At 42.3% G+C, this 19,070-nt stretch overlaps 1 protein-coding gene across 12 annotated transcripts in view; it reads right to left on the bottom strand.

Moving 5' to 3' along the window:
- Positions 1-19,070, bottom strand: part of MTSS1 (MTSS I-BAR domain containing 1) — a 118,232-nt gene that overhangs the window by 18,489 nt on the left and 80,673 nt on the right. For 7 of the 12 annotated variants that reach the window (XM_054167343.1, XM_054167348.1, XM_054167345.1 and 4 more), the window contains exons 4-8: positions 15,651-15,735; positions 14,302-14,393; positions 12,546-12,620; positions 6,439-6,450; positions 863-1,020 (exon numbers count right to left, since the gene is read on the bottom strand). In XM_054167343.1, coding sequence (XP_054023318.1) covers positions 863-1,020; positions 6,439-6,450; positions 12,546-12,620; positions 14,302-14,393; positions 15,651-15,735 — 422 coding nt within the window. The remainder of the gene's footprint in view (positions 1-862; positions 1,021-6,438; positions 6,451-12,545; positions 12,621-14,301; positions 14,394-15,650; positions 15,736-19,070) is intronic. The other 5 variants (XM_054167346.1, XM_009910650.2, XM_009910653.2 and 2 more) reach the window with 1 other exon arrangement.

The raw sequence follows: 19,070 nt of genomic DNA, 5'->3' as shown, positions 1-19,070 counted from the left end.
ATACATTTTGCTAGTTTTTGGAAGTTTTCAGATAAAGGCACTATGTAAGTACAGAGGACTAATACATCTATGACTCATTTCTGGCTAGCATCAACAGCTAACTCAGATACCTGATTCCTACACTGTAAGTTACCACAGTAATGCCTTAGCTACCATAGTAATTCCATCCAGGTGCTTGGTCTGGTGCTCGCCTCCTCCTGCTCAGCCATCACCTCCCTACTTCGTCAACTACTGCTTTCTGTTGAGAGTGATGCTCTTTGTAAACAAGCACTAGAAACATTTTCCCAGTACAAAGGAGACCCTTCAGAATTGCATCATGCTTTCACAAACCCACAAATGATTCATTGACGGGCTTCAGACAACCTGAGATGATGAAAATACACTCAAATCTTTTCAATGAACTGAAAAAGCTGTCATTGTGGGAGGAAAAGAGCTGCCAGAAAACGGCAAGAAAGCAGCCTGCAATCTGTCAGATAATGTCATTATATGCACAGGGGAGGTCTTGAAACATTTATCAGTCCTAGCGCTGGAGTAGGAGTAAGGAAGATTTATATTAAAATGTGATGTTAAGAAAAAAAGCAGTAGAAAAAATGGCATTGGCAATGTCGCAGGTTGGTATGCATAAGGAACTAAAGCCCTCTTAAGTCTCTGTGTCCTTTGTTTTCCCATGTCTTTGGTTGCTGAATTGCTCAAAGTGCCTACAAGAAGGTCCCAATTCCCAGGGGTCACATCCCAGGCAGAGATAGATGTTGACTCTGGGGTATAGAAATGTATCCCTAAGACATAGTGAACTAGTCTTTTTAGAGACTTTTGGCCACTATTTGAGTTTTTCAGTTGTACCAACTCAAAAGAGAGCTCTTACTATCACAGGTCGCAGCATCGAGATGAAAGTACAGAATCGGCCACGCTCCTCGATCAGAGCTTTCCGGACAGCTTGCTTCTCGGTTTCTTCAAGCAGCAGGTACTTGTCATTCACATCTTGTAAAGCACTATCCAACTGGGGCTGAATGTCACCCCTTCCTGTATGCAGGAAACAACCAAGAGTACATTTTGTCAAGGCTGTGGATCTCCGTAGATCGAGACCTTATCTTCTGCCAGCACTGCCGCTGGATTATACTTTTGTGATTCAAATCTCAACCAGCAATTTCCCTTAATTCAGATAGGAAGGGCTTTCTCCCCAATTAAACCAAGCCTTTCATAGCATTTGTTTGTTCCCCTTTGAAAAAGAACAGAAATCCAGATCAATTCAAAAGGTTTGAACAAGACAAAGACAGCATTTCACCAAGGGCATTCTCAAAGTGTTAGATGTAGAAACCCTTCAGAACATCCTTGCTGAAAACCAGCCTCTTACTGACTGGGAGAGTACTAATCACTAACTGCAGGTATACCCTCTTCCTTCCTACTTTTGCACTTACCAAGGTCCTAATAACAACTCTGTGGAGTCACTAAATGAGTGAATGAATCTCCTATAGGAGATGGAATTAAGGATATGTTACTGATCATTGGACCACCAGGTTCAAGTATTCTACACAAGCAATTTTTAAACCAGTTTTCTTCATTCCAAGGTCCACACCAAAAAACCTCAGCCTATCAACATCTCAAATATATATTAATAACACATTAATGTCCAGTATTTGTCTATGGAAATTAAAAGAAATAAAATTCCAATGTTTTGCAGTCTAAAAGTTTCACTGTGTTAATTATAATCAACTCATAATACTAAAATTTTCTGTGACAGGGCTTTCTTCTGCACCAGCTGCTTACTCTGCATCATGTCAAAAATGTATTCCTCTAGGAATGAAGAGCTGCTGCTTAGCCAGACTATTACTGAGCCAATAATGTTGCAGTTGCAAGACATTTTCATGCAGATTAAAGAACCTCCGTTGAGTAAATATATCTCCATCTCCCAGAAACACCATCACATGCAAATTCAGTATCCAGATACATACCCATGCTGCTGATGCTAAATACCAGAAAGATGGTGGGTGAGTCACAAGCAGCTACTCAAAATTAATTTTGATGGGCCCTAACCTTTCTGCATGGGGGACTAAAAGCTGCAGGAGAGGGGAATCAAAAAATCTCTCGATGTCTGTAGTAGACAATGTAGATGACTCAAGGTCAGAGTTACAAAGCAAAATCTGTGCCTTATCATCACAGGTACTTCTTCAGTACTCCTGAGCTAGGTGAAATCATCAGCTCCACTGCACAGCCAGAGCCACAGGAAAGAGGGCAGTGATGCAAGAAAAGAGCATCAGGCTGGCTTAGCGGCATTACAGACTGGATAGATCCAAATCTCCTCTGCACAGTCAGACACAGGCCAGATAAAACTGCACAGACACCCACAAGCAGAGCTCTGCAATGGATCCTCCAACAATCACATGCAGTGCAACACCGTCATGGCCACTGTAAAGGCCAGCTGAGTACCAAACTGCCAACAGGAACACCCTGTAGATCAGGCTGACTGGTGTAATGTGATAATAAAACTGTTTTGGAAGTAAGTAACTTCAGCAGTAACAGATTCTGAAGTTTTAGCCACTTGTTTCTTCTCTCAAAATCAGCATCTGCCAGAAAGAAGTTATAGAAGAGTTTTGGGTAACTTCCCGAAGGTCCTAAGCCTTCTAGTTTGTTATCCTCAGGAGATAAACTGCTTGAAGATCACCCTATACATGCCAAGCCGTTCCCCATACTCTTCTTTGGTATCAGATGCAGCAATTAAACATTATATACTGCTCTGGAGATGTTCTTTCAAATTCCTTATGAAAATGAGACTTGCCTTATTGCTCAGACCCCTTATCTGCAGAACTGTCTGGAGATTAGAATAAGTGAAACAATCTCCTGTTGTTCAAACCTGGATACTGGCTCACTACTGTGGAGGTACTAAATGCAAAATATATTAGTTCCAAACTACATCACACACATAATTGGAGAACTGCTGTAAATGTGCAACTACTCCATAGGACACTGCACTTAACACAGCAAATCCTTGTTAAATGCATTGCCTATGCAGTGAGAAGAGACACACTTAGAAAGCAACTGGACTCCACTGATAAAGTGGGGTCAGTTATAGTGGACTTTGGTCATTTATGTGGGCCTCACAGAGCACCACATCTTCAATCAGAGCAACAAGAGCCCCCCAAAAGAGAGGCAAAAAAAATCATTTACACATGTGTTACTCAATTCAAGAAAGTTATCAGGATAATGTTCAAGCTGTGTAGTTTAACCCTTCAGCAGAAGGGCATGTAAAACTGCATGGCTCTCCAACATTCTCTGTACCTCTATGAAGTATGTATCCTATATAGCGACAGGATGAGGGGGGATGGCTTTCAACTGAAAGACATTAGATGTAAAGATCATCTTCACTGTGAGGGTGGTGAGACACTGGAACAGCGTACCCAGAGAGGTTGTGGATGCCCCCTCCCTGTAAACATTCAGGATCAGATTGGATGAGGCTTTGAGCAATCCAGTGTAGTGGAAGGTGTCCCTGTCCATGGCAGGGAGGTTGGAACTCTAACTTTTAAGGTTCCTTCCAACCCAAACCATTCTATGAAGTTTCTATGCTATTTCTTTAAGTGAGTCAGGACATTAACAGACATTCCATCTCCCCACTGCTACTTTCATGAACACGCTTTTATGCTATGACTGTTGGTCACTTACATAGTCCATAAAAACACACAAGCTGTCTGGGGTATAATTCAGAGCAGGAAACAAGCTTAGGTGAATCCTTTGGCTGAAGTCAACTGTTTACATGGTATCAATACAGTTCTCTCCTGAGGTTGCCTTGCAGCTCATCTTTTAGGAGCAGGAAAGCATTATTAACATCCTTTGAAAGCTCCATAAAGCAGGTATCAATCTAGCAAGTCTTTTGAAATCAGGCACACTCCCTGAATTGCCATCTGCCTCTCATGACACTCAGCTCAGGAATCTGAGAGACAGGATCTCTGCCCCATTTAACCGGTTTCATTCGCTAAGCGGAGCAAAACACAGTCCTCAACAGCACTCCTAAACCTAGAGGACAGAGAGGATGTGAAGGCAAACTGCTCCTCACTCATCTTGTGTCTCCACTAGTTTGAATCTACTACTTCTCTCAGAAGAGAATACAGACCACTGGAGAGCAATGCAGTTCTTTTCCACTTTCAGTTAGGAGCGGAAGGTCACTTGCCTGTGGCATCTCTGACAACGAGCTCTGATTGTGCTATTTTTGCTGTAGACATGAAGCACATTTTCATAAAGAACATCAGCAACTGATTATTCTCTCCAGCCCACATTCCCTGGTCTTTAGGTTATCCATTTGGATATATTTCCAAACCAACACAACTATCATAATGACAGAAAATAGTTCCAGAAAAGCCTCATCATGAAGCAGTTGTGAAACTGCACCTGGGAAGAACACTGCTATCCCAGCTGCAGACAGGTATGAATGACCCACCAAAGCAGTCAGCATTAGCAATGGTCAAAAGCATCAAATATAGTCATGGGTCTCTGGCCTGCAACCAGACAACAATGTGGTGTAGGGATGGTTCTGCAGAGCATGTCCTGTTGCACTCACAAGAATGAGTCAACAACCTGGAAACAGAGCAGAAATTAAAATCCAGCTTTTCTCAACGTGGAGCTTTGGTGTTCTGGAGAGGAGCAGAAATGCAAGACTGGAAGTCACGGATTGACTTCAACAATAGCATCATGCTCAAATGGCCTGAGGACCTGTGGCTTGACACAAGCAAGTAACAGCTCAGGAACTGCAGAGACATGAATTCCTTCTCAGAAATATTAATATGAATCGACTGCTACTCCAGGAACAGTCTTAATATGCCTTCAGAGCAGGTGGCTCACATCATTACCATGATGTGCAAGAGCATACAGGATCAACGTGCATCAAAACCTCAGTTTTACAATGCCCTGTGTGAATCTTGGCTGGAAGCCTCATGCAGCTTCTTAAATTGCTAGAGTTCTTTTTGAACAATGGTTAAGGAAGCATATTAGAGAGAAGGAAAAAGGTAAATCTAACTTTCAAACCCATTTCATACCTGTGTTTTATAATACAAACCAGCAAAGCTGTCAGCAACAAAAGAGAAGGACTTTTAATCATTCTCAGTGTAAGTCTGACTGCAAAGCTATTACTGTTACTGACAAAGTAATGAAAAAAGTATTGGTTGAATTATTATTTTACACATTTTCACTTAAAGAGTGCTCCCTTGCACTTTTTCATGTGTCTGCACAGATCCTGAATATTCAATACTGGACAGTACAGAGTGGCAGAATTTACACTGTATGAAACAGTGCAAAGCACACCTCTATGTACAAACCAAAGCAAGCCCCAAGTCTTTCATTCCCAAACCACCTTCTTTACAAGAGCATACCTGCTTCAGCTGCCAGGACAAGAAACCCCTGTAAGTCCTGCACAGAAATCCAACAAATAAACTACTATGGATCTAGGCTGAGAACAGAAGCATTCTGCAACCATTATAGAAAGGTGGAAAAAACTCATTGCTGGTGTTAACTTCAGACCCCTTCAGCAATCAGCTCTGAATCTTTCTGGTGGCTACTAGAGATCTGCATCAGTCACTGAAGTTCAAAAGTGCTAAGCCAAGTCTTAAAAGAAAAGTTCCGAGCTACCAAAGGAAATCTCCAGATTCAATTACAAATCAGAAAACAACACAAAAAAACCCAGGGGACAAGCAGCAGGCACATTTCCCAGCTCCAGGAGCCCAGCAGAGGTGACTCAGTTGAGAGTCTCCTATCTAATCAATATAGGCTTCTCCAAAGGACAGCACCTACATCATTACTCCTACAAGTGGAGGTATGATTATTTCTCTCAAATTCAGAAACACTGCATTTCGTTCACAAGATCATCTCAAGGTAGCTACTTTAAATCTGCAACACAACTGAAACAACACTTCAATTTAAACACATTTGAGATGTGATCAGGCAGCAGAAGAGGAGACAACTGTGATGCTGATTTCCACCCCTTCTCCAGCATGACGTTAAATAGAGTGACTTCTTAGCTATCGGTTAGGAAAGGTGCATGCGATTTTCAGAAAGAAGGGGGACTTGGATCACAGGTTTACAAAGAACAACAGTAAGGACTTGAAGCTCTAGACTTTAAAAGTCATATTAACAATTAAGATATTCAATTATTTGAACACCACCTCGATGACATGTCTATTCCATTTAACTTCTCTCCCAACTGTGATGTGATTCATTAGTCCATGTTAATCCCTTTCTAAAATATCTGTAATAACTGATTTTCTTCTTTTACAGTGTTCCAATTAGATGCCAAAAGAAAACAAATCAGAAGATGGTTTGTTTATTAAGATTAGGCAGTATTTTAGTTTCATTAGAAATTAAAGTCTAGGCAGTTAGTGGAGACCAGACACCATAAAGAGGCCACAGCAAGGGCTACAATAAACCAGCCACCAGGGTTACAGCATGGCACAGACTTACCCAGAGCCTCAGCTGTCAGGCAGGTGCGCATGGTGAGAAATTGCAGGACACAAAATTGACACAGAAAGGAAAATAAAAAAAGTCAAACTGGTATTCCATCATTCCTAGAGTTCAGACATCATCATCAGTGCCAAGAGAGCGAGCAGTGCGGACTAGACTATTTTGACTTCTTCCATTTGCTTCGTGATGAGCTGTCGCAAATTAAACTCCCAGTTATTTACCACAGTTTTATTTTAAGAGACTTAAACCAGCTTAGGAGCTCTGTTCAGCTTGCATATTCCTAGGTGAGAACATGTTAACTTGTGCTTCAGAGAAAGTGCACTACACAGACAGCTGCCAAACTCTTGCTCAAGCTGAAGAAGTGGCACAAAGCTCATCCCCTCGCAGCAAAGAGGGAACGCAAACTTGCAAAACTCCAGGCGGGTGCAGCATTAGTAACCACAGCACTTTTTGATGTTCTCTACTGCAATTACATTAACAGATTGTTAATTAAATGAAAAACTAATTACTGCTGCAATGTGGAAGAACATAAAAAAGATTAACCGTGATATATGTAAACTTGGCTTGCTGTCAAAAAGAGGGGAACTATCGAGAGGCATTCAAAACTCAAGCAATGAAAATAAAGAGATATCTCCAGTCACTGATTTTGCAACATGTCTTCAATGAATTTTTATGAAGTGGAGCTTATTACGTAATAAACTTGCAGAGAGTGTGTGTCTGGGAGAGAAACGGGGGGCGGGATCACCAAAAAACCCCCACAGGCACCATGGCCTCATCATGCAGGATTTTTCTCCTTCAACAGATACAGCTTCCCTCCTTAGCTTCCCTCCTGAGCTGCACTGCACTGACTCCACAGTGACTCCTGGCTCTTATTTCAGTCATCATGCCACACTTGATTAATTTAGAGAAATACAGATATCTCTTTGTGGAGAAAGGGTCTGGCCTCCCTCCCCAGCCTGCCACTCCAGACAGCCTATGTGCCAAGCAGAAAGAGTGCAGAGTACTTGCATGAGAAAGTCAGCATTTGCTTCAAGAAGTGAGATGTTCTTTGGTTATAATTATATCAATGAGGTTTAGGCTTTTCAGTTAAGAGTCACAGGGTTTGTGCAATCATCCTTGAGAGCAGTGTAACAATATTACAGTTTCAAAGACCAGAGTGTGACACAAAAACAACTGCAAAGGCTCTGAAACACAAACAGGTCATTTTGGCTAAGCAGGAAGAGGGGAAGAAAAAACACTTTTGGCAGTATTACAGTAAAATAATCCATGCTCCACTCTCTCAACTTTATTAAAAGTCAAGAATAGTTCCAAAACTCCTGCATCCTCAAAAATAGAGTTTGAATACTCAATGCTGATGAGACACAAGAAGAAATGTTGTGCTGCACGTTAAGGCCACTCTGCAGAAGCTTCTGTGAACAGCTTAGGGAGAAAACTCACATTTGACATTAATGAGCATTGTATTACTGGAAGGATTACACAGAACACCTTTTCACAAATCTGCCTGGATTTAAACATGTTCCTCGAAGTTCACACCCAGTGTCACATGCCATGAAGAACCTGAAAATGAAACCTACCAGTCACATCACAGGCAAACCCGTCTAGTTAATCATTAATAGCCAAGATAAACCACAGAAAATAAAGCCATCATGCACTGCTGATTTTAAATACACATTCAGTTCTTTCGAGTTAGTTACTCCAGGCCTTTTTTTCAAACTAAGAGTCATGCATTTTGTTAACCTTCCAAAATGGTTACATGCAGAGCCACAGCTGCTGTCTCTCCTCCAAATTCAATATAGCATCAACAGCTTCTAGCAGCTATGATCCACTTAAAAGGCCTTGACTCAGCAGAAACCTAAACATGGAATTTACTTTAAATACACGCATAATTATTCTGCTGACTCAGGTTAGCTGGGCTGACTTCTGATGTCCAATGCTTGTGTAAAAACAAACAACCATTAGGAAGATGGGTGCAATCCCATGCACTTCACTTAGCTTCACCTGTTCAGATGAGCTAAGTTTCAATGCTGAGGTGGGCAAAATGCCCTGTGGGCCTGTTCCACTTGGGAACAAGGGCATAAGGATGCAACTTGAAGGTCACCCTGACACCCTTCAGGGACTGCATGAATCTAGGAGAAATGCACCAGGATTCTATTTAACTACATATACTTACATTTCATTTTTATAGTCCAAGACAACAAAAAAAGACCCTGTTAAGGTCTTTTAAAATGCAATCCCTTCCTTTGTACACAGACATGTCATTTACCAGCAAACTTCCAAAAAGGACCCCAACATCTTTTTTCTTTTGTTTGGAAAGCTTAGAGTTTTCACCATCATCTCAAGCTTTGGGAACACCTTTATTATATAATTAACACACCTAACACTGCAAACAGTTTCTAATAAATGATCTTAAAAGCCCAGCCTGAACTTTCAACTTGGCTGCATGGAACCAGAACAAACAGACCACGTACAAGCCAGAGGACAGGCAAACCCCAATGTATTCAGCCTCTCAGCACTAAGGTGGAGTGCCAGGACAAGCCACACAGCCCATGGTCCTTTCTCCCAAATGCCTTTGGGCTGCAGGCAAGGAGCTGCTATGCATGCTGCAGCCACTGTCTATAAGAGGGAGCCTCTGCAGCCTGATGTGGCACGGAGACAGGACACCACCGCTGTGACGCTAATGAGAAAAGTAGAGAGTTACATTTGGGTTCCTAGAGGTGACGCTGCTCAAAGTAGAAGAAAACCACTTTCCCATCCAGTCACAGCAGAAAAAAAATCTTGAAGGACTTTTTAGTAGCATGCACAATACTTAAGCAAATTAAGAATTCAGCAAACATCTTGCCCATAGATGACTGCAAGGTTATTCAAAAATATCCTTACAAGCACTAGGAAGGGAATGAATTGGTTGGTTTAGGGTTCCCATAGGTGAGTCAGTAACTTTACAGAAAAATCAAAGGGTCAGGTCCTGCTTGAGGAAGAACAGAACAAAACAAAACAAGGTCTGAGCAACAGGAAACCAGGAATAGTTCAAGACACAGTAAGACATTCATGCATTCAGCCACATGCCTGCCAGGACAATTTCACCCAAATTTCCCCTGCTTGTAATCTCATTTGTGACCTAAACCAGAGACATTTCTGCAGCTTTATCATTTCATAAATAAACTCCTTCTTGATTTTTTTTTTTAAACTCTCAGTGACAGAAAGAGCAATGTACTTCACCACACAGCACACTAAACACATCTGTCAAGGTGGGTATACACAAATTTTTTGTAACAACATTTGACACTGCATTCAGACCAATGCTTTACTCCTTCGAGGTAGGGATCAGCAAGGCAAAGAGAGGAAAAGGCATCTGTCGCTTTTTTCCCTTCTGTATTTAAGCACTATAGCTAACTTGCAAGAAGACAGGGTGAACTTCCCCTGAACCTCCACCCACTCATGCTGGGAACCACTAGGGCTAACAGTTTTGGGCATTCATTCTCACTTCTGTATGAGCCTCAGCACCTCGCTGCACCTCTCCTCCCCAGGGGCCAAAAGAGCAACTCTTAGCTCCTCAAAATATTGCAGCTTCTCCTTTCCCCCTGTGCTGGCTACCTGAGAACCTTCATTGCCTCCACCTTCCCCATATGCATCCTTCCTGTGACCAGGTTTAACCCCACCTCAGTCCCATTGCTGTGTTGTGCTCAGGACGCAAACACCACATGTGTGACAGCAGTTCTGACAGCAGAGGAAGGCAGCAGGTTCAGTGCCAACTCCAAAAGCATGTCATAACAGTAACATTCACCAAGGGAATGCCATTTGAAAAAAAAAGAAAGTAGTCTTCAATCATTGCATGGCTGCTATAAAAATATAGTAAAATGAGGCCTCAAAGATGTTTAATCCTGAAGGAGGACAAGACACCAGTGTGCTGACCCTCATCACTAGACATGGCACACATACTGGGGAGGGAGAGAGGAACCCAGAAAATCCAAGGAGAAAGTCCGTCTGCTTTAACCACGGCTGGCAGACACCTACAGTGGCATCTGCAGTATGGGGACAGTGGGGTTCTCCTCCAAAAGGCTTTAAGTGTTTCTATTTCTTCCTCCTGAGAAGAGAATGCTGTCTCCTCCTCCAAGACTGCAGATTGATTTATTCAATACTCAGAAACATGATAAAAGGGAGATGGAGCCAGACAGCTGTCAATTCATAGAAACAGGTTCAAGAAATGGTTTCTTCTTCCAAGATCACTGACATGTTTTTCTCAGCTCTCACCTACCATGCACTGAGGGGTTGTCATGGGGACAAGAAATGATGAGACCAGAGAAGGGGGAAGAAAGAAAAAGAAATGGAACAAGTATCACAGATTGTCTAAAGCTGTTGGTCTGAATTCAGACAATTTATCACACAAGACACACGTTTACACATTAGCCAAAACCACAACCTTACCACACACACACACACAAAATAAATCTATTTTCCTAAAGATGAACACTCTGATTCAAAACACTATACTTTTCCACAGACAGACACACAGGGCCTACTGAGCTAAGCTTCCTCTTGCTGGCTTCCTCTCTCTCTCCCTCATCCTTTGTCTGAAGTCAGCTAAAATTCAAGTGCGGTTTTTCTGTCACACAACTTTCCACATGTGAAACTATTGATTTACCTATTAGGACAGACAGTTAGAGACAGCTCACCTGTTCTGGATAACATTTATACCATTTAGAAGTTCAAGAAATTCCCCACTCCAGCATTTATTTTGTTTGTCCAGTGGCAGGAGAGAAAGTTGCAACCTGCGGGCTGAGAGCTACTCAAAGCGCACTTCCTGCATGGCTGATAAGAGCCTAGTGCTAGGAAGGTGTGGCCGTTTGACACTGTGCCTTTAAGGGGCACACTGGCTAAATGTTTGTAAAATATTTTGGTATTCTAAACGAATTTCATTGGCCAAGGATTGTGGGAGGTCAGATTGGACCCGGGGGAGCTGGGAACTTTCTCTCTGTCTTCCTTCCTTCCTTCGCTGTCACTTTCAGCTGGATCTGTTTCTGGGCTTCTTGCCAAGAGATAAGAACTAACTCGCTCCCTGTAACAGGCCTGTCCACTTCTTCCCCTGTCCTGCTAACCATCCTCGTCTCTTCTTCTACCTCTTTGGGGGAGAAGGGAGGTAGGGGGTGAAGGGGGGCACAGGGGGAAGCCCCCTCTGTGGGGGGTCTGGTTTCTGGTTGAGTTCATTGGCTGTATATTCCTGTATATATTGTAAAATACCTGTATTTGTTGTGTTACACAGAATCTGTTTCCTTGTAAAATATACTCTCATTTCTCCGACTGGGGGGCCTGGCGCACGTGTTTAGCCGTGGTCTCTTTCTCAGTGGGGGAGGGAAAGCAGAGCCTTTCCTTTCGAACCACCACAGAAGGGTAACCACAAAGTCTGTTTCTGTACAAGTTCCATATCATCTTCCCAAAGCTTGGAGGGGTTTGCACTCGGCCATGTAAAACCCTTAGTGACAGCAACGGTGCAGCTATCAGTGATGCACATTTCCATTAACATGACAATGAAACACCTGTGACAAGATGGTGGTGGGAGAGCAACAGAAGCAAGAGATTCAGATGCTGGCCTGCCTTAGTGGAGAACTTCCTTTCTTTTCTTACTCATCTTTGGTTTTCTACGGTTGCCAAGTGCCCTGCCCCTGACAACAACCATGCCACCTCACGCTCTGAGGAATACAGGTAGTAGAAAGAGAGAATAGTGAGAAAGGTTAGTAGTTACAGAACATTTCCATAATGGATTGTTTTTATATTATTCCAACAGGACTCTGGAAAATTCTGCAGGTATCTGCACAAGTCCTGTTACAGTGTCAGTGTTCCTAACAGGAATCAGCGAGCAGCAAGCCCTCTGTTCTAAAACGTGACCGACTTTGTACAAACAGCTTTAAGGCTTTTGTTTAAGAATGTTAGATAGCAGCTTCAGAGTATGATTTAAGTGACACATAGTAATTGTACCCTGGTGTTCAAGTAGGTACCAGAAATACATTACAGGGGATCACATTATTACAATAGAAAATCCTATTGCTGCTCAATCATTGTTAAGGAGCACAGCACAGAAGGGTTTAAACAGCATTAAGTATGAAGCAAGTTACCTTTCTTGGCTTTCTTCTGCAGCTTCAGTGTGTCAGACGATTTCTTTTTTATCTCTTGGCGAGCTTTTTTGTATTCTAAAAAACACACAGTCTCTATTATTAACATGCTCAATGCCCAAATGCATGTTTTTCACAGAAAAGGCTGTTTAAAGATATCAGACTGCAAATTTGGAGAGGACAGCTACTATTAATCATGACGACTTAGAACTTGCATTTTGTAGTGCCTGTATGTTTGGTTTATTGTAACATTTTAGGGTGTGAGCACATTCACATACCAAAACCTTTCCCAAATAAACAAAGTCTTTACAGAAATAACAACTGAGAAGACAGTACAAAATCAGAGTGCTTTTCAATTCAGAGACTCATCCACTCTCAAGAATGGAAAACAGAGATGACAGGTTTCTCGAAACATCTGTGTTGAAAAACAAGCATCCAGAAATGGCAAGGCAGAGAATACCCTGTGATCCCTCTCCAGCAGGAGAGTCAGGCAGAGGGAGAGTGATAAAACTTTGCCCAAGGAAGGGTCACATTGCCAGCTCTTTCTGATGAAGTGGAGCACACTTCAGTTGTCCTCATTTTCAGATGAGCTGCAAACCCTGGGAGAATTAAAATCCCAGAACAAAATCTTTCACCTCTAGTCCAGGCACACTAAAGGTCCCAGATAAGAAACTGATATTTACAAAAAAAAAAGAATAAATAAAATGATAAAATGCATGTATGCATGTATATACATATACACATACACTTCAACAAAGAAGGTCAATGTTATTACCATTCTATAGATGGAAAAACAGCAGCAGGCTGATGGTGGGCACAGAAACTGTACCAGGGCCAACCATACCCCCAACACCCAAGTCTGCCCACTGTACCCTAAATCTCATTGTCACTTTAGCCAGTCACCCTTACCTGCAGGAACCCAGGTGATTCCTCCCTACCTGCTAAGCACTCTCCACAGCACAAGGTGGAAACTTTTTAAAGCGCTGTTGATTTAGCTGCTTCTATTGGACCATAGTAACAGTAGAGCAAGAAACACTAACTCTTCTGGAGGCCAAGCACAGTCCTTCCCATCACTTCTCACCCTCTCTGAAACAAATTATGGTGATGTTGCTTCTTTCAGACACAGCAAAAGCCCATTATCTCCAGTACTAGCTTGGCAAAGCTGAAGACATCTACCAACATGGTCTCGCTGTCCCAAGACTACTGCCTCCTGCTCATTCCCCCAGGAAAACCTCCGGAGCCACCATCAGCACTGCAGCTCTGAGTATCCCATGTCCAACAACAAAACCTTCCTGTTCCACAGGTGCACACTTTTGTATCATATCAGTTAGAAAATAATGATGCTGAATGTTTTACAGGGCTATGCATTCTATGGAGGATTCTGTGTCTGAGATATAACATGATCTCAGTTAACTTTTAACTACACCCCAGGGTTTTGCAGGGGTAGCTGTGCCATTCCCAGTCCTCAGCACTACTGCAGATCATACAGTGAGAGTGGGCTAACAGAGTTAAAACTAGTCACTGCTTACCAGTCAAGAAAAACAACCCACCACTCAGGGTCCTGCAAACTAAACATTCAAAATGGATATTCAAGGGTTAAAAATTTGTCAGGCACTTTGGGAGAGAAGTGTTTTTGAAGAGAAAAGTTGCTATACATATTTAAGCATGTCATTCAGTTCCCCAGTACAAACATGAAAAGAGGAAGAAAAGCTGAGATTACAGTCTTACTCCTATTAAAGAATTCTTCCTCTGTAACTACCTTTTGCATGGTCTTTATCCAGTTGATTGGCCACTTTCTTCCACTCTTCCATCTGTTCTTGAAGTGGGTTTATCAGACAGTCAATTAAAGCACTAATTTTGTTGAAAAAACACAAAGAGCAATCAAATCCTGCAGATGCCCCTATTCTTATATAGAGAGCCAAGGTCAATATTGGAGTATTTTTACTTTTTGCTGTGACAGCTACCAGTGTCACAATGCAAACATCAGAACACAGAAATGTTTATGCTGGAGAAAGCAAAAGAAGAGATGAGATTTAAAAAAAAAAAACCACAACAAACCAAGAGGGCACATCACAAGATAACCAGAATTACTGCACAGATGTTCAGGACAGTGAGGAACAGAGTGTTAACCACAGAAGTGACCCAAAACGGGGCCAATGTAAACAGTTAGATCCTACTCATCTGTCACACAAAGAGCAGTTAAAATAGATTCTCTGAAGGCTGGAGAGGTTTGTGGAGCTATGACGATTATAAACTTACATAACACATGCATATGCACAAGAAGACAGAGCACTTGTACAAGAGAACATTGTCCTGCCCACTGATGTGCCTCACCTCTTACCAGTAGAGTCCATACCACAGCACCAGTAAAGCACCACTAATTAATGAGATTGGGATTGAATCATTTAAATAGCTAACTCTGGAGTAACTAAAGTGGTCTCCTCACAGCCAATTCATTTTAAAAGGGGGGAAAAAAACATAACAGGTCATCAGGCAAATGGAAAAGCATCATTTTGGTTCACCTCAGGTCAAGTGTAATTTTTAGGTCTGGTTAAAAAAGGCACATATGCAAACTACGACTTACTGCAGAAGTAGGTTGTTTACATATGATCCAGCTTACTCGAGTTAATCTTCTCCCATTACCTCTACAGTCTAAGTGCAAAATGTGATGACAGAATTTGCTCTTCCCACACTTGCTGGCTCAAAGTTTCTCTTGTGGCCACAAGCTATGTGGGCTCTACAGAAAGCTGAGGAAGCAATGCAACACTTGCTGCTGCTTTAGAACTTAGTGACAAAGCCTGAAGTCCTGTAACAAAGACAGGCTGATCTCAGCAGCAGCTAGGCCTGCTCAGCACTGAGCAACAGAACCCAACAGTGGGAATATGCAGCATTTAGAGTGATTTGAGGTGACAAGCTCAGTCCCCAGAACATGCCATGAAATCCTGCATGTTCACAACACCTAGTGTACTGCAAAAGGAGAAAACAGTGGCTGCTCTTAGTGACATGGTCAGAGAGCAGATGAAAAGGCAATGCTGGTGAACAGCTTTAGGTGTTCCCCAGCAGCAAAAGACAAATCTTGAGCTCCAGGACAAGTACAGAGTCACTCACCTTGAGAACTGACGGAGTTTGGACTCTATACTTCGGTGCCTCATGCACATCCTGGTAAGAGCAGACCCAATCTCTCTGGTACCACCTGAAAAACAAAACATGAAGCATGAGAACTCTGATGAGATTCCTGCCTGTGGTGATAGTTATGCCAACCAGAAGGCAGGTGCCAAGTCTTTCAGAGCAACTGTAAACCAGATGCCTAATAACTGTAGAAATGACCAAGCTCCTAACTGGGCAGGCCTCAGGAGCATCTACAACCTTGAGAAGAGATTACTTCTTGTTCACCCAGAGACCAGACCTGAACAAATAATGGTGATTAAAACACAGTTGTTCCCAGCAGTTCTATGTGCCATGAGGCCCAAGTCTGTGGCAGAAGAGTTGAAATGGCCTGAGATGTCAAAAGACAAGAAGCAAAGCTGGCAAGCGAGTAGGGACATCGATGAACAGTTGATTTCCACACTCGGGAAATCAACCTAGAGAACTCGACACTACATTCTTTAGGCCCAGCGTCTCAAAGAGATTTTGCTTCTCTACAATGTGTAGCTAACCCTACACACTGACTCATCCCTATCAGTGCATCACCCATACCTGCCATCTCTGATCACACCTTTTCCAGCACATTGCCAGCAGGTGGCACTATTGACCCTACACCCTCACTCGCCCGACAACTGGGACTGGAAGAGGAATTTTTTGCAAGCGTTCCTCCTCCCAAGTTTTTCCTACTAAAAGCACGCGTTCCTCCTTCATTTCCCATTTTAATCTGCACTACCAACTTTAGCCTATTAAATTTCAATATAATTGTGTTTTGGTGTTAGTTTTGATGATTGAGTATCTCCTGTTTGCAAGCCAAAGCTATTATTCTCAAGAGTACGAACGTGGACCTTTGTATGAACCTTTTCCAAACTGCCGTACTCTCTGGAATACCAGCTTTTGATTTATTACAATAACCTCAGACTCAGAATATACCATAAAATATCTCAGGCTTTAAAAATGGTATTTCTCAAGTGAAAAAAAAAAAAAATCTTCCTATTAAAGAAACTTGAGTTATTTAAACAAAGAGTACTTATTTTAACATGAAAACAAGTCACCATCTTCCTGCATTCTTGCAGAATTAAATCCTGTGCCCACGAAACGGCTCTGGAACAAAGACACTAAATAACTGGAATAAATTGTGGCTGCTTGGTATTTTCCATTGTTCAAAAAGATAAACAGAAAGTCCTTTGTCACTTGCCCAATTACTCATGTTTTTATAAGGAGTTTTTGAAATAATAATATTTAGTAACACTGAAGAGCTGTAGCCTCACTACCTCAGAGTGGATGGGAAAAGCATACAGACTCCAGCCTGGATCCAGACCCATCTCTTCCAGTGATAGAATAGAATAGAACAGAATAGAATAGAACAGAATAGAATAGACCAGACCAGGTTGGAAGAGACCTTCGAGATCATCACATCCAACCCATCATCCAACACCATCTAATCAACTAAACCATGGCACCAAGCACCCCATCAAGTCTCCTCCTAAACACCTCCAGCGATGGTGACTCCACCACCTCCCCAGGCAGCACTCGCACAAGCTGTGACAGACAGGTGAATTGAAAAGCAAAAGATGGGGAAAGGCCTAACAGAAAGCAAGCACTTAGAGAAAAAGGACAACATCCCCAACAAAATGTAGATCTCTGTCCCGAAGCGTGGCCATTTTGCTTTGGAGCCAACAGCCAAGTAAACACAACTCCAACGGCAGAGGTGGAGACACTAATTAGAACTTCCACAGCCATCAGCAGAGTAATTCCCAATTGAGTTTCAGCAGAAGGGAGGCTTTTCAGGTTGAAAACTCACTGAAATACTGGAATATTAAGGACTGTCAATGGTTAAGTGACACTGCTTTCCTAAGCTCATTATACCAAAAAAAGGAAGAGACCTTTTTTAGAACAATAAATAGGAAATAAGGCACCATGTGTCTTAGAGACGAGGAAACAAGGGTCAGTTACTATTAATATTAAATTGCAATTGAAACCTCAATAATCAAAGAATAAACATATCCTCTCAGCACATAGTATGGATGTATGGGCAAGGTCAGCAAAACAGCGATGCAAAGTTAGGTCTGTACAAGCAGCAGTTTGTGCTTGTTTAAAAAAGACGACAAAACCAAAACCAAAACCCACACACACAAAAAGACAAAACAAACAAACAAAACCCAACAACAACAAAAAAGCAACAAGCAAAACAAAACCACACCACAAGATAAATAAAGTCTGGAATAAAAAGCTTATTCCCCAGAACAAAGAACAACAAACCCAACTGGTTGGGGATGAGGGGCTTACTGATTCTTCCTGCCCTTTGAAAGTCATGTTATCCATAAGTGTTTACACGGGCATGGGAGTATGAGATGTTATTTTATTCTGTGAATAAAATCTACTCTTAAAGCAAAGGTGGGGGAAAATGGTTTTGAGAAATCTTTTATCCTCCTTCTGGAAAAAAGGCATTGCAGAAGATGGGTTTAGGAGCCTGCTAGGGACTGGGAATGACGTAAAGTTTGGGAGGGCTGAGCCAGCATCTCAGCTTAATCTGCAAGGATCCAGGGAGGGCTGCAGAAGAGGCTCAGGGCTGGCAAGACTCCATTTTAATGTCTTGTGCTGAGGCATGCAGGGAGTCAGACAGTGCTGGTGGGTGTCAATGAGGTGATCTGATCTCCTGAAGCAGCAGCTCTTGCCCACAATTAGTTGAGAAAGGTACTGCTTATTCCTCTCTGAAGAGCATAAATTCCTATCAAACAGCACTTAAACTATAAACTCAATGTACCTAAAGCTGAAGTGCTGGGGAACACAACTGCTCTAAATGGCTGCAAGAAAGGATTCCTATTCTTCTGCCAAATGATCAGTAAACCAAGTTTATTTATCAATACACTGAGTTTACAATAAACTGAATTCAGGGGAAAAAAAAGTTTAAGTATCTTGCAAAAGAGATTTCTGCAATACTGCAAAATGTCAACACAACACTCGCAGCAAGTACACATCCCCCACAGAATCTTTCCAGGCACCCTCTCTGCTCCTCTTGCTACAAGGCCATTTGAAGAGTTTCCTAAAGCTTTTTGCCACAAGGTTTGCAATGCTGTTGGATAAGGATGGGAATGAGCTTTCTTTTTATTCCTCAAAGCTTTCTCACTCAGAGCCTGATGCCATCCCACCATATGCCCAGCAGCTAATGGACACACAGTACATCAAGCGTGGAGCTGGCAGGTGCCCACAGGAAAGCTGTTGTGTGCCAGCAGCTTCTGCCCAGCAAAGGGGCAGTATGGGAACCAGTCTCTGTACAATGCATACTGCTACAATGAAGTCACTACGCATTTCCAATTCCCACTCTACTTCGTGTACAAGCAGGTCCCTGGCCAAAAGTCATGACATTCTCCAGTTGCTGTAATT

The sequence above is a fragment of the Dryobates pubescens genome, chromosome 14, assembly GCF_014839835.1.
Source record: "Dryobates pubescens isolate bDryPub1 chromosome 14, bDryPub1.pri, whole genome shotgun sequence".
Taxonomy (NCBI): Eukaryota; Metazoa; Chordata; class Aves; order Piciformes; family Picidae; genus Dryobates; species Dryobates pubescens.
This window is presented reverse-complemented; position numbering and strand designations above follow the sequence as displayed.